General features: G+C 43.0%; 1 protein-coding gene across 1 annotated transcript in view; it reads right to left on the bottom strand.

The window, feature by feature from the left end:
* Window positions 1–16041, bottom strand: part of LOC125723104 (uncharacterized) — a 36824-nt gene that overhangs the window by 16248 nt on the left and 4535 nt on the right. Inside the window, exons 2-3 of the mRNA XM_048999545.1 lie at window positions 12789–12906; window positions 6206–6401 (exon numbers count right to left, since the gene is read on the bottom strand). Of these exons, the coding sequence (XP_048855502.1) occupies window positions 6206–6401; window positions 12789–12883 (291 nt within the window). The 5' untranslated portion in view covers window positions 12884–12906. The remainder of the gene's footprint in view (window positions 1–6205; window positions 6402–12788; window positions 12907–16041) is intronic.

Here is a 16041-nt window from a genome sequence, read left to right on the forward strand (position 1 = left end):
TGGACAACAAATAATTGCATATGGCTTGTTGATCAAAACTGATGACTCGATTCTCACTTACACTGTCAAACACTTCAGAACTTCTCAGACATTTTTTATTGTGTAAGCCATCACATTCAAAACGATCTATTCAATTATCATAATTAGTATACATGAATGTATATTCTAAAATATATCTAACATTGACATTGTTTGTAATGTCTGCTACATTGGCACATGCCCTGTAATTGCAATCGCAATCGAATTGCAAAGTACCTCTAATATGACTCAACCATTTAACCATTTAACCAATCAACTTTGGGAGTATATATATGTAGATTGCCCACAGCACAATCACTGCTGTAGAATGTTTTGAGAATGGAGGACGTTCACAACGCTGAACTGCAGCAACATGCTCGTGGAAGAGCAATTGGAAGGCGTGTAAGAATACGTGGTGGTGGTAGAGGAAGAAATAATTGAGGAAGAGGTGGAAATAGAAGAGTTAGAGTCTCTGATGAAATCAGAGCCACACTTGTGGCAGGTGGAAGAGGCTGGTCGAAGAGTACAGCCTAATGTAAACAGGTCCACAGTGTCATCAATTGTGCAAACCTTTCGTAGGGAAAACAGGTACATATGTATTTTTTTGTTTTACAGTATGTAAAGTATTTTTACAGTATAAACAACAATATTGTAAAGGTAAATGCAAGTCTATTTGTTCATTCTATAGAACTGCACGACAACCTCGCGCTGGTGGCAGAGCAGCAGTATTTAACCAACTGCAAGAACAAGAAATTTGCAACATGGTCATAGCCAATTCCATCAGGCTAAGAGAGATCCAAAGTGCAATCATAAATGACAATGAGGTCTTTGCAAATATACATTCTGTCAGCATTTCCACCATAGACAGAGTTTTAGAAAGACATCAGATGACTATGAAACAGCTCTATAAGGTGCCATTTGAGAGGAACAGTGAAAGAGTCAAGGCGTTGCGGTACCAGTATGTCCAGGTAAACCATTGGTGTGCACTTAGTGAGTTTTCCTGTATTTCTAAGATGCCTGTATTACTTTACTGTAAGTTTCAGTAACCCATAAGAAAATACATTTACTGTTACATTTTTTCCTGTGTTCCTTCATAGAGAATCATGGAGTTAGAACTACATGAAACGACTCACATTCTTGTTTTTGTGGACGAGGCTGGGTTTAATCTGTCCAAAGGCTGGAGACGTGGTCGCAATCTCATTGGACACCGAGCCACAATTGACACACCAGGCCAACGTGGGGCCAATATTACAATGTGTGCTGCCATTTCAGAGAATGGTGTGAGCACACATATTCCACACATTGGGCCCTATAATACCCAACTTCTCCTGGCCTTCCTAAATGCACTTTACAGAGACCTGATTCCAGAACAAGAAAGAGGTTTGGTTAGACCACATTTGCCTAATTATGTTGTTGTCTGGGATAATGTCAGCTTCCACCGAACCAACAGTGTTAGTGACTGGTTTGCTGCACATGAAAGGATAGCAGTGGAATTCTTTCCACCATACTCTCCGTTCCTAAATCCAATAGAAGAGTTTTTTTCAGCATGGAGGTGGAAAGTGTATGATCATAGACCACAAAATCAGATGTCTTTGTTGGATGCCATGAATGCTGCATGTGAGGACATCACAGCTGACCATTGCAGGGGATGGGTGCGGCATTCAAGGAGATTTTTTCCACGGTGTGTGGCAATGGAAAACATCAGATGTGATGTTGATGAAAATCTTTGGCCTGACCAACGTGAGCAACAAGATGTCCACCAAGAATAATTTGTTTTTTTTTTCCCCATGAATGTTATTTGTTGTTTTTGTGTATTTGTGGTAATACACAAATATGAAATGTAAAGTGAAATCTTGTTACTCTTGTCAGTTACTTTACATGTACAGTAATACACTTGTATTGTGTATATACACGTGAAGTACAAAAATAAACACTGTACAAATACAAATGTTCATAGATTTTTTCTTTTCTTTTCTACATACTATTGACTTTTCTCAACAAATATGAGATTTTTGTTTAAACCCTTAATTTTCATGGTTGACTGTTGTGGTGAAAAAACAACTAAACATTTTGACCAGTGTGGCTCACACAATGACAAAAATACTTTAGATTTTGGTGGCCTTGGCCAAATTATTGACACAATAACTAGGTTTTGAAGCATGAATTAAATGTTTTGGGTGAGTAACTACATTTTGCAGACATGCTATAAAGTTTTGAAGTTCCTGCAAACAGTTGTGACATTTGCACTCACAGTTTAGAGAATGTTAAGACTGTTTCGAAAAATGTGCCAAAGCAATTGAGAAAAACTGTAGTTATCAGTCATAACTCTACAGTATACAAATATTTTTGGTAATCGACCATACTTTTTTTTTCACTATAGTTGTCACGCCCGGCTCATATCCTCGTGTGTGCCACGCCCCCTGATTATTGAGGGGGGGGTTAGGCTTCGTGCTAAACTTTGTCACACTAAGAAATGGGAACAAACTGGAACACAGGCAGGAAGTAAAGGGGGGCTGCGGCCCTTCTCATAGTGCAAGTGAAATTAGGAAAGCAGAAGGTGCATTATCAGGGTCATGGTGACATTATGCTTATGCTTGACCGGCTTGGCTGCGGGGCCTAACAATGGAGGGGGTCGCTGAGGGTCGCTGACGCTGCAACTTTGCAACATAACAGGATAGGATAAAAGGGAAAGGGGGTGGGTACTAACGCCAGCATTGTCAAAACAATAGTTGTATGTCACGCAACTGGAAAGGTACCAACAAGGACAGCAGACGCCCTAAACGGGTTATAAAAACCAGACACAGACCATAGAGAGAGAGCTTCCTTTGGTATGTACTGTTCGTGCATCTGAGTGTGGCTCCCGGATCGCGATCTGTGCTTGGATTAAAGAGAGCTGACTTACAACCATCCTTCGCCTCACGTGTGCATCTTTTCCTCATCAACGGACTCGGTGGAGTCTAACTCCAACATTATCCACGTGTGCTTCCCCGATCTAGCCCAGCTGATTATTTTCGCCCAGTCCTGTCTATTTCAGTCCATGTCTTGCCTTAGTTTCTTGTCCGTCATTGATGTTAGTTGGCGTCTGATGTTTCCTGCCTCTAGTTTCTCCAATAAATCCCCGTTTCCCCGTATTCCGCTTGCCTGCCTGCTTCTTGCCCGCTCACCTGCCCGAACGATCACCCTCTTTCTACGGCGATCGTGACAATAGTCTTGCGGTTTCTAATTTACATGCTAACAAGAGTTTTGACTGGTAGCGTTTTCATTTTTTTGTGAGTTTAGCTTGAATTTTAGGGTTTGTGCTTAGTGGTTTAATTAAAGGAGAGGAGATTTTAGGAAATGTGTTTTAGCAATTCAGAAAAACTGTAAAATGTCAAGGCATGTCAGACTACTTTGAAAGAGGGTGAGAGGCCTCAGACACCATAGGGTTACAGTAAATACTTATTATGCTATGTTTCTTTTATGTTCCTCTATCTATCTAATTCCCAATCTATCTATCCAGTGCTACTTCATCATTCAATCCTCTATGTGCAATGTAGTGATGTAAAGTGCTGTCAGCAAAACAGCATGATGCTACCACCACCCTGCTTGACCATTGGTTCAGTGTTCTTAGGTTAAGAAAGCAACCTCACCTTGATCCCCTGTAAACATATCTCTTTTCATTGTGGCCAAGCAGAGAAGTTAATGACACATTCACACGTCATTGTGACTGCCCCCCAGCCCCACCCCGTGAATATGCAGCCATCAGCAGCCTTTCAGACTGTTAGCCAGACAGAACACACTAAGGAATGTGTCATTTTCCACTCTGTCCACCTTTATTCTCCACAATCAATCTTATTACTTTGTTTAGGCCTGTAATTAGTCTGTTACACATATCTTGGGTCACTCTCCTCTCCCATAATAACTCTATTGCTTGGACACGCTGCTGCTTTGTACCTGGCTTGGCCTCCTTGCGGATCAAGTCAAGTAGTCAAGTCAAGTAGGTTTTATTGTCATTTCAGCCATACACACAGTATATAGAGAAATGAGTTACCGTTCCTCCAGGACAATGATGCAACACAGAGTAGGACAAAGACCGAGCAACATCATTAGCGCCGAATTAATGGTGGTATCAGTCTGGATACAGTATTTGAGTTACTGTATGGTAGCAGCGAGGGTTATTTGTGCAAAAATGCTGTGCAAAAATGCCGTGGTATAGAAGAATAAGGAGTTGAGTGGCAATAAATAACAATAAATAGAATATACAGATGTACATGTAATGATCCTTACTGGGGAGCACCCTAAGCCCCCAACCCAGGAGAGGCCTGCACCATGCCTGGGCCAGGAGAAGTTGCTACTGCACTAGATGCAGGAGAGGCCTTTGTCGCTCCACTAGCCCCCAGCCCAGGAGAGGCCTTCATCACTCTGTTAGCGCCTGGCCCAAGGCTTCCAGCCCCGAGAGGGCTGCCCACCTTGCACCCACAGTGGCCACCACAGATGAGCTTTCTGCTGCTCCCAGCTCCAAGGGCGCCACTTTGCCCATGCTCCCAACATGCCAGGTCATCTGCCTTGCCCATTTCTGGAAGGCCTGGTTCTACCCCGCTCACTGCATGGTGTCCTGTTGGATATAGCTTCACTCTCAGCTGCCAGGCCAGTGAGAGCTGTTCTGTTCTGCCCATATCTGGACGTCCTGGTTCCGTTCTGCCTGTGTCTAGGCCTCCAGGTTCCCTCCAGCATGTCCTGCTCATCTTCAGCTGTCCCAGTCGTCATGCCCTTCAAGCTCCTCAATGCCCTCCTGTCCCTCCATCTCTCACCCTGCAGGTCCCTTATCCTCCTGTTCCTATCCTGTCTCCTAAGTGCCCCCCGGTCTGGTTCCACTGTCTCTGCAGCACCATCTGACCCTGGCCCTGCTGTCTTCTTGGTGCCACCTAGCCACTCTGACCCCTCAGTGCCACCTGGTCCCACAAGTTCTCCAACCCCAGGAGGCTCTGCGTCCTTTAGTCTGCCCCCCACATCACAGGGTCTGGATGATCCCCTGCCAAGCCCTGTTCCCTTCTGCTCTGCCCTGGTTTTGCCCTGTTGCCCCTTCCCAACTGTGCTCTTCCCTAATCTGTGTCCCTTGTGGTCCTTTTTTCTGCTCTGTGTTCCTAATGGTGTCTGGTCCTGTGTCCCTGGTCTTGTCCTTGTATCTGGGGACTTTGTATGTCTATCCTGGTTGTAGACTCCACGGTCAAAGCCCTAGGGTGGTGTGTTCCTGTCCAGTCCTGTTTTGTCCATGGGTTCCGCGCCTCTAAAGTGTAGTAAAATCTGTCCTGTCCAGGTGTGACCTGTTTTATTTCCCCCCATCTCTTTTCCTGGGTCTCCTTGGTCATTTTCAGTCCATTCCTGGCCTGGTCCCTGCCTGGTCTGTGCCCCTGTCAGTGTTTGTCCTGTCCCATCCCGATTCTGGGGAGGGGTGCGGTACAGTCCTTCCCTGCCCATGATGTCTGCCTAATCCTCCAGTTTCCTCCCTGCCACTGCTCTAACAAACCACAACTGCTGCACGTTTTTCACCTCTTGTTCTTGCCCTCAGGTTAGCAATTCCCAACTGCCTCTTGTCTGGGCCCTCATTAACTCAGTATTTAAGTGCTTCCCAGTCTTGTGGTCCCCAGTTCCATCATTAACGTTGTTTGCCTGTTGTCCATATCCACACCTCCCTGTTTCTTCCCCTGTGATCCTGTTTGCCAGTTCCATTTCTATTAATCAACCACCATTTCTTTGCCCCTCCCCCCACCTGCTCCCCAAGTCTTTTGCCCTGGTGTACAACACAAAGAATTGAACTTAGCAAAGAAAAGTGCAATGACTGGAATATTTATGGAGAGTAGACCATTTATATATAACTTGTCCCATTGTATAAATTAGAACATTGCACCTCCTTTTCATTGAAGCTGTCTGTGATCATCTCTTGTGTATCACTCTGCTTCCCTTTTGCAAGAAGAAATAATTTCCCATCACTTCAGAACTATGTCTCTGGGTAAAATTTTTGTGACAATGGGCTCAAACTAAATTTCATACAAGGGATTCAGTACTGTCCTAAATGAGGGCAACAAAGAGCAACGAGTAACAAACTGCAAATAAACATAGCAGATGTGGAACAAACACTGACCAGAATGGTGGACAGCTGTATAAGCTAGTCTTTCATGTGAAATGAAGACTCGCATAATCACATTACCTTCAAGGTCAGGCTGGTTCCCACGTTTCCTACGTCAGCTTGGCTTGTTATGTTGCCACGGAAGATAGAGTTGATGGAGTTGAAGAAGCTTGATTTTCCAGCTGTAATCTGACCAATGAGAAGAATCCGAGCCTGAGGCACTGAATCAATAAGGGGCTTGTAATCCTGTATGTATTTCACAAGGTCCTTTCTTGTGCTATAGGAATGGAAATGGGAATTAGTCAAAATTTATAAGAAACACAAATAGTCCTATATCTAATATACAACAGTTAGTTTCGACCAAGAAATCTGATTTGACAAAATGTTTTTTATGAGTGCTGTTAGAGTATAACCACACTTGGACATTTCACATCAGATGTATCATTCCGCTTTACAGGTGTATCTAAAAACCATTAAGCAATAACATATGAGAAGGAATGTGGTTGTACTCCAATATATCATCGCTGTGATTCGGTCATGCAGCCGAGTGCTGAAGATAATCACAGCCGTCATATAATGTAGTACTAACACACAACTTTGAGTATGATATTGCTTTTATACAACATTCCAAGTGGCATTTGTAGGTTAACACCAATAAGCCATAACGAATAATACTTGCTTGATTATTTATTTAAACCATGGAGTGTTTATCCTGGATCATTTGAAACAATATGACATGCTGCATGGAAATATAAAATGCATTCAGGCCGGCTTTGTTGTGACTCAAGACAATTCCTGAAAATAAGCCTACTGGATCCTCATGGAACGCAACTCTGGTGCTGGAATCATCTTCAGAGATGTTTGTATTAGAATATAGGTCCAAACTTTTTATGGCATGTGGAATCATAAACCTGAATGCTTTTTCGATGCATCAGCTTATGTCCATGAAGTATGCCGTACTGTTTCAAGTGATCGGTTTCAAAACAGAAAATATTACTCAGAAAAACAGGATGATTATCTCATTATTTTAGAAAAACTGAAAAATTTACTTATAAAAACAGGGTTCTTATGTCCTTATTTTGGAAAAACAGATCTTTTTTTCCAAGAATAATGTAATATGCTTCCAGAACTAAAACTTTAAATCTCATTAAGATTTTTTTGCACATTTACAAATCTCATTACACACACAAATGTACTCTCCACACGCATTTGCAAATAATTTTGCTACAATAATAGCCATACTCATGGGCCCACTGGTGAAATCACTACCAGCCATGGGATTACAACTAGTGAACGTTTTATCATGGGTGCAGAGACCTAACCTGCAGTGCCACACACCACCATATGCAGGCTGTATGTGTGTCTGGGTGTGTTTGATAGCAGAAGGTTTACAGTATATTACTCATGAATATTTAAAAAATACAGGTATATAATAATAATAATAATAATAATAATAATAATAATAATAATAATAATAATAATACATTTTATTTATAAGCGCCTTCCTGGACACTCAAGGACACTGTACAGTGAATGCAAAAGAACAATATAAATCATAAAACCATAAAATACAAAAAAATACAAGAATATAAAATATAGGTTAAATTAGACAAAGCAACTGAATTCACAGAGAGAAAGCCAGCTTGAACAGATGGGTTTTAAGTTTCGATTTGAAGAGTGGAAGTGAGTCAGTGTTTCTGAGCTCTGATGGTAATGAGTTCCAGAGCCGAGGAGCTGAGCGACTGAAAGCTCTACTCCCCATGGTGGGAAGACAGGCGAGGGGGACAGTGAAATGGATGGAGGATGAGGATCTGAGGGTGCGAGGGGGAGTGGCAATTTGTAGGAGGTCAGACAGATATGGAAGGGCAAGGTTGTGGATGGCCTTAAATGTTAACAGCAAGATCTTAAAGTTAATACGGAACTCAACTGGCAGCCAGTGAAGCTGCTGCAGAACGGGAGTGATGAGGTGGATGGAGGAGGTTCGGGTGATAATACGGGCAGCTGAACCAATTGAAGCTTATGAAGGGATTTCTTAGAGAGACCAAAGAGGAGAGAGTTGCAGTAATCTAAGCGAGTGGTAACAAGACTGTTAACAAGAATAGCAGTGGTATGTGGAGTAAGGGAAGGACGTAGATGATTAATATTACATAGGTGGAAATATGAAGGAAATATGAGTGATGTTATTGATATGAGACTGGAAGGATAAGGTACTGTCGAGGATGACATCCAATTTATTTAATTTGAGAAAGTTTAAAGAGAACCAGGACTTAATTTCTGCTAAACAATCAATGAGGGAGGAAGGTAAAATGGAAGAGTTGGGTTTGCTACTGAAGTAGAGCTGGGTGTCATCTGCATAACAGTGGAAATTGATATTGTACTTGTGAAAGATTTTGCCTAGGGGAAAGAGGTAGATAATGAAGAGGAGGGGCCTCAGGACAGAGCCCTGGGGCACACCTGAAGTGACAGTGGAGGGCTGAGATGTGAAAGATTTTGCCTAGGGGAAGGAGGTAGATAATGAAGAGGAGGGGCCTCAGGACAGAGCCCTGGGGCACACCTGAAGTGACAGTGGAGGGCTGAGATGTGGAAGATTTTGCCTAGGGGAAGGAGGTAGATAATGAAGAGGAGGGGCCTCAGGACAGAGCCCTGGGGCACACCTGAAGTGACAGTGGAGGGCTGAGATGTGAAATATTTGAGCTGAATGAACTGAGTGCGGCCAGAGAGGTAAGATTTGATCCAGTGTAATGGAGTGTTTCTGATACCAATGGAAGATAATCTATTTACAAGGGTGTTGTGACAAATAGTATCAAAGGCTGCACTCAGGTCAAGAAGAATGAGAATAGTTAGTAAACCAGAGTCAGCAGCCATAAGTAGGTCGTTAGTGATTTTTATAAGTGCAGTTTCTGTGCTATGAAGAGGGCAAAAACCAGACTGGAACTGTTCATACAAATTATTGTGAGGTAAGTGGGAATGAAGTTGAATAGCTACTGTTTTTTCAAGAATTTTAGAGATAAAAGGTAAGTTAGATATTGGACGGAAGTTACTGAAGTCAGTAGGCTCAGCACCAGGTCGTCAGTATTGGAGTTATGACAGAAGTTTTGAACGATGGAGGAACAGTTCCAGTGGTGAGAGAAGAGTAAATGAGAGACGAAATGAGGGGAACCAGAGAAGGGAGACAGGCCTTAACCAAATCTGAGGGCAGAGGGTCTAACTGACAGGTGGATGACTTGGACTTACAGATAATATCTGAAATTTCTGAAAGGGTGGGAAGCTGAAAGGATGAAAATGTCAGAGTAGGGGAGTGGAGCTCAAATGAGTTCAAATGAGGTTGATTCAAGGTCCCAAAGGATCCTCTGTATTTTTTCATTAAAGAAGGACATAAGGGAATTACAGCGATTAGCTGAATAAAGATGGGATGGTAGAAAAGCTGGGGGTTGGATAATATTGTTGAGTATCGAAAACAATGCCTTAGTATTACCCTTATCAGATGAAATTATATGGGAATAATAGTTGGATTTGGTATAAGCATTTGAATCCCTGTAGTATGATATATGGTCTTTGAACATCTCTTTGTGAACAGTGAGTCCAGTCTTTCTGTAAAGCCTCTCTAGTTGGCGACCTTTGGCTTTCAAAAGCCGAAGTTCAGATGTAAACCAGGGAGCAGAAATACAAAAGAGACAGATCTGGTTTTTAATGGGGCAACAGAGTTAAGAATGTCATGAAGCCCAGAGTTATAATAGGAAACTAACTCTTCTGGGGTGGATATATTGGGAATGTCCATAAGGGAGTTAATGCTAGAAAAAAGTAAATCCATGCCATTCTCCTACATAGGCTTGAACATACTGTAGGCATAAGGGGGGTGACACTCTCTTGGTTTAAATCTTACCTGTCAGATCACTATCAGTATGTGAACCTAAATAGTGATTCCTCAGAACATGTCAAGGTCAGATACGGAGTGTCACAAGGTTCAGTTCTAACTCCCCTACTATTTTCACTATATGTTACCCTTAGGCTTAGTTATTCGTAAGCATGGAATTAGCTTTCATTGCTTTGCAGATGATATACAATTATATATATCAGCCAAACCAGAAGATAGACAGCAACTTCAGAGAATGGAAGAATGTTTAATGCATATCAAAAAGTGGATCTCAGACAACTTCCTCCAGCTGAACTTAGACAAGACTGAGGTTCTTCTTACTGGCACTAAAGCCACCAGAAGTAAACTATCGGACATCACAGTCAATCTGGATGGACTACCTATTACACCAAGTACTGTTGTTAAAAACCTTGGTGTTATTCTAGACTCTGATCTTTTGTTTGATGTACATGCTTCTAACATTAGCCGTACCGCCTACTTTCACCTGCGTAATATTGCCAAGTTAAGAAACACGCTCTCCTTTCAAGGTGCAGAGAAATTGGTTCATGTGTTTATTACCTCCAGGCTCGATTACTTTAATGTCTTATTCTCCGGCTGTCCAAAGAGGTCATTAAATAAACTCCAGCTAGTCCAGAATGCAGCAACCAGAGTCCTCACCAAAACTAAAAAATGTGATCATATTACCCCAAATTTATCTTCACTGCACTGGCTGCCAGTTAGATTTCGTGTTAATTACAAAATACTGCTCTTAACCTAGCTTTAAATGGTCTTGCACTGCTGTATGTGAGTGACCTCATTTGCAACTACATTCTGAATCGTACGCTTAGATCACAAGATGCAGGTCTTCTATCCATACCCAGAATAAAGAACTTTACTTTTGGGGGAAGAGCATTTGCTCATAAAGCACCACAGCTATGGAATAAACTTCCTATTAGTGTTCGGAACTCAGACACAATCTCTGCATTTAAGTCAAGGCTTAAGACGTACCTCTTTAGCCAGTCTTTTGAATAGTTAAATCCCCTTTTCTAAGGTGAAGGGAAATCTGGAGATTCATAGTCATTTGATATTAAAGGTGAAAGGGGGGATTGGTGCTGTCGTCCTGCCACTCTCGCCGATCACTTAAGCTGTGGACGGCGGGTTGGCTTGACGCCAAAACCCCTGGAAACCCTCATGTCTGTGCTTCCTTCCAGGTCTCTCTTTTAGCCAGGCTGCCATAGTTACTCTAGTCCTGCCGGAGGTTAGGTTAGGTGTAGGGCAATAACTCTTCTCCATCTTCTCTTTTTCTGAGCTGATACTGAGCCGACTCTACACCGTGTGAACCCGCACCTGGACTCCTGGAGAGAACAACATGAAACCAACTGGGACTTCATAACTATATGAACTCTAATGAATCTCAGTATAAATGCAGTTCCATGCTCCCCGGTGGCCCAGAGGAGGATGGGGTCTCCTTCCGAGCCTAGGTTCCTCTCAAGGTTTCTTCCTGCTAGAGGGAGTTTTTCCTTGCCACTGTCGTCTCAGGTTTGCTTGGTGGGGTTCTGGCCGGTTAAATGTAGTACTAAGTTAAGTGCTTCGTGACAATGACTGTTGTTAAAAGCACTATATAAATAAAATTGAATGGATGAATTGAATCTTGTAAAAGGATTATTATTATTGTCCATGTGTATATTAAAATCCCCCAACAACTATTATATTATTATATTTGATGATAATGTAGATAAGTGAGTTATAAAAATAGCAAAGTCATTTAAAAAGTCAGCATTTGATTTAGGGGACGGTAAACAGTTGCAGTGATGGTAGGAGTAGGTCCAGACACTTGCCATACAGTGGATTCAAAAGAGCCAAATGCCTGAACAGACACCGGCGAGACTCTCCATTTCTCATGCTAAATTATCGTGAGACCTCCTCCACGGCCGGAGCCACGGGGTTCAGAGATGTAAGCAAACCCCACAGGAGTAGATTCATTAAGCTGAGAAAAGTCATCAGGCAGTTGGCATGTTTCAGTTAGACACAACTGAGTGTCGATCAAGAGCTACTGGATGAGATGTCCCTTGCTCTTAAGTGAGTGGATGTTTAACAGACCGAAGTTGACAGTTGAAGTTTCACGTAGAGTAGAAGTGTCAGTCGACCGAGCTTGGCTTGCTAGCACACTGTGGTCGACAGTCCTGCTGGAGTTATGTGGAGGACGACGGGAGCTGGATCACATGGAGTTTATTGTTTTCGAGGTGTCAGTCTGGAAACCCCTGCGGGATCCACAGTGAATGTATTTCCGGCGAGAGCAGAAAGCGATGTCCGGATAAAGCTGCAGTATAGTCAGCAAATGCTCAGACAGGTGGAAACGCAGTTGGAGGAGCTCAGCCGCTGAATACTGGAGCAGACCCGTCGCAGCTTGGAAAACAAGCGACAGTGGAGTCCAGATAAACACAAACCAAGCAAAAATGCAACTGATCCACATTGTGGGCGAGGACTCGGGCAACTTAAATGTCCAGTGGGTAGATCTAGATCTAGGGAAGACTCAATAGCCCAAACAGAACAGGTGGTCTAAAACATCGGTCTTGCAAAAAAGTAAGATCAGTAAGAGCAGAAAAATAACTCTTCCAGTCGAGACCAAATGCACATAAAACAAATTACCAGAGTTTGAATTAGAAATCAAAGGTTAGAATTTACCGGCGAGCAGCGGCAATCAGTTTGCACCAGCGTTCACACAAACAAGTCAGACTCATGCATAAAATTATGTGATACTAGTAAAAAAACAAATCAGTTGATTATATTGAACAAAAACAGGCTTCATACCTAGGGTTCCACACAACATTCCTCCATGGGTCTTTAAGGAGCTCTGGTCTCCTCTCCTGTTCCACCACAAGTTCAGTACTGCTGCCGCCTCCCATTTTCCAAACACCAACTTCCAGACCTGTTCAATGAATGCATTGTATTTTCCTCATCCATTTAAACGCAAATTACATTTAACAACAAATTATAAATGACATTTCTTTACCAGATGGTTTAATCCAAAGTGACACAGTTTAGAAAGCATGATCAGCCACTCCTTGGTGAAACTAGGGTTAAGACTATTGCTTAAGGCTCCAGTGCGGAAAAACACTTAACCCATCACAGGATCGGCAACCGGCCAATTACAGGCACAGAGTCCTAACTGGTGAGTCACACACAGCCGCATTATCCATTGACATTGACCATTTCTACCATCCATCCATTTTCCAAACCGCTTATCCTACTGGGTCGCGGGGGGGGGGGGGGGGGGGGGGGGGTCTGGAGCCTATCCCGGAAGCAATGGGCACGAGGCAGGTAACAACCCAGGATGGGGGGCCAGCCCATCACAGGGCACACTCACACAATTTAGGAACTCCAATTAGCCTTAGCATGTCTTTGGACTGTGGGGGGAAACCGGAGTACCCAGAGGAAACCCCACGACGACATGGGGAGAACATGCAAACTCCACACACACGTGATCCAGGCGGAGACTCGAACCCAGATCTCAGAGGTGTGAGGCAACAGCTAACCACTGCACCACCATGCCGCCCCCCAGTTCTACCAATGTACAAATTTTCAAGAAGTGGTAGTACCAGGGGTGCTGCTAGAGAAAGCATATAATTTCAGCTGCTCAACACAGACCAATCCAATTATGTTTGAAGATTTTCAGGGCCCCTGTCAGTCAGGGGAACTTGGAAATCCACCCCCCCCCCAAGGCACCCCTGGCCGGTATGGTGAGGACCAGTCTGCTTCTGTTACTTCTTCAGGTGAATTTTGCCAAGCTTTCTGGCACATATTAGTTGAATGATATTTTTTTATTTTATTTACAGCAACATGTTCTTTCTTTGGGCTACTTACAATATATTACTACCAACCCCAATGGTTTGAGAAAATCGTAAACTTACATTTCTAAACTCACAGGCCTCATACACCATCATTCAGCTGAACTTTTCACAAAAAGATTAAACGTGAACAAGTCATAATACTACTTCATAAATATAAATGTATTAAAAAAGACAGGTATCTGTCGCCTTATGTCTGATCGAGTAGCGACTGATTGCATTTACGTCCAAGGTTCATAGTAAATTATATACACCAATCGAAAGACGACTAAATGAGGATGTAGCAGGATGTTAATGGATGTATCACTTTTTATTATAAACTGTTATGATTTTATATTTACATTATTATTTGCTGTAGAGTACTGGGTGTGTATTATAGTACAGTAGCTACTGTCCTGGGTTTGACGTTAAACTGCATCCAGACCTGCGAGTGGATCTTCAACTTGCAGGGAAAAATTTTCGGAGGTTAGTGGTGGGACTGACACTCCAGTCATTATAAAACACTTCACAGCAGCTCAGTCTAAACAGACACGACACCCTTCTGTTCTCTACAGGAGTAGCTCTGCTGCAGCCGCCCACAGGTAGACTGCATGTATCATAAAGTGGATGGGGGAGCAAAGCCCTCGCGAGCCTCATCCCCGGGCGAGTCGAAACCTTCGGAGAGCTAATAGTGTCAGGCCTGTTGGGGATTGGGGCTGGTGTGCTGCTGGGGCGTCACCTGCTGCATGGCAGTACTTGGGTCCCAATTTGAGGCGGCCCACCCGGGTAGGTATGTAGAACGTCTTCTCAGATAGCAAAATGATTCAGTACTAGATAACTAAAATTCATAGATAAATTGCAACCCCACATACAAATTAGATTTAAGTAGACTGAACATGAGTGCTATTGAATTCATTTAAAATAATTAATCCCAGTCTTCTAAAATTTGTTCAGTTTATATAACATAAAATTGAACTGTGAACTCAAAATGTACATCCGTTCTTAGATAATTTAACTTTGTGTACTTACATCCAACAATATATTTTTAGTGTAGGTAGGTAGATAGGTGGAGAGAATGGAATAAATATTAATTAGAAATCACAAATAATTATTAATTAATATATTTATATAATGTAAGATTCCACGACCTTAAAAATTAGGCTTGATTTGATTAATGTAAGTTTTATTTAATACATACAACAAACATTACGTAAGACCAGAAGGTAATTATTAAATTTCCTTATATTTAACATGTTATTTGTAAGGCTGCGTGAACTATGATACTGGCAAATATGGGTAGAGTCTGGCCTGGATCCAGTGATCTTTAACTGTTTTGGATCCGTCCTGCTGAGCAAGTGGACTCCGATCCAGACCACTTATGCGGATCTGTTCCAGATCCTCCTGCTGGATCTGGCACCGAATCATTTCGCTATCTGGGTTGTCTCTCTGGCAAGATGTCCATCTTTCTCTACTGTCGGGGAAGCTTCGTAAAGTCCACATTTCGGTGGTGGCACTCTGAAGTATGTAGACCAGGAAGTGGCCAGATCTCTGCACGTGCGGATACCTGCTGTTGGTCTGGTCATTCTGAATGCTGCCATACTCAGGGTGTTGCCAGTGAGAGCCGAATGTCACGTTTCGATGAAGGCAACAGAACCACATCATCTGCAAAAAGCAGAGACCTAATCCTGAGGTCATGCTCATTATCGAACTGCAGCCTAGGGTGTCCTGGTGCCAAGTGCATATATGGACACCCTTATGCTTGAACATGGTGTTCATTATGGACAATCCGTGACGAGCACAGAAGTCCAATAACAAAGCACCGCTCGGGATTAGATTGGGGGGGCCATTCCTCCCAATCACGCCCCTCCAGTTCTCACTGTCATTGACCACGTGAGCATTGAAGTCCCTCAGCAGAACAAGAGAGTCCCCAGTAGGAGCTTTCTCCAACACCCCTTCCAAGGACTCCAAAAAGGGTTGGTATTCTGAGCTGTCATTTGGCGCATAAGCAAAAGCAACAGTCAGGACCCGTCCCCCCACCCAAAGGCAAAGGGAGGCTACCCTCTCGTCCACTGCTACATTTGTGGTGAATATACGCTTGCTCCTCAAAGATGCTCAATGACTGCTGTTACGATCCTCAGTCTAGGGTTGAGGACCGCCAGAAAGGTAAAGGGAAAGGAGAGGGGAAAACGAGACAACCAGGGTATGGGAAAAGGGAACACGGGACACAAAGGGATCTT

The sequence above is a fragment of the Brienomyrus brachyistius genome, unplaced genomic scaffold (genome assembly GCF_023856365.1).
Source record: "Brienomyrus brachyistius isolate T26 unplaced genomic scaffold, BBRACH_0.4 scaffold45, whole genome shotgun sequence".
Classification (NCBI taxonomy): domain Eukaryota; kingdom Metazoa; phylum Chordata; class Actinopteri; order Osteoglossiformes; family Mormyridae; genus Brienomyrus; species Brienomyrus brachyistius.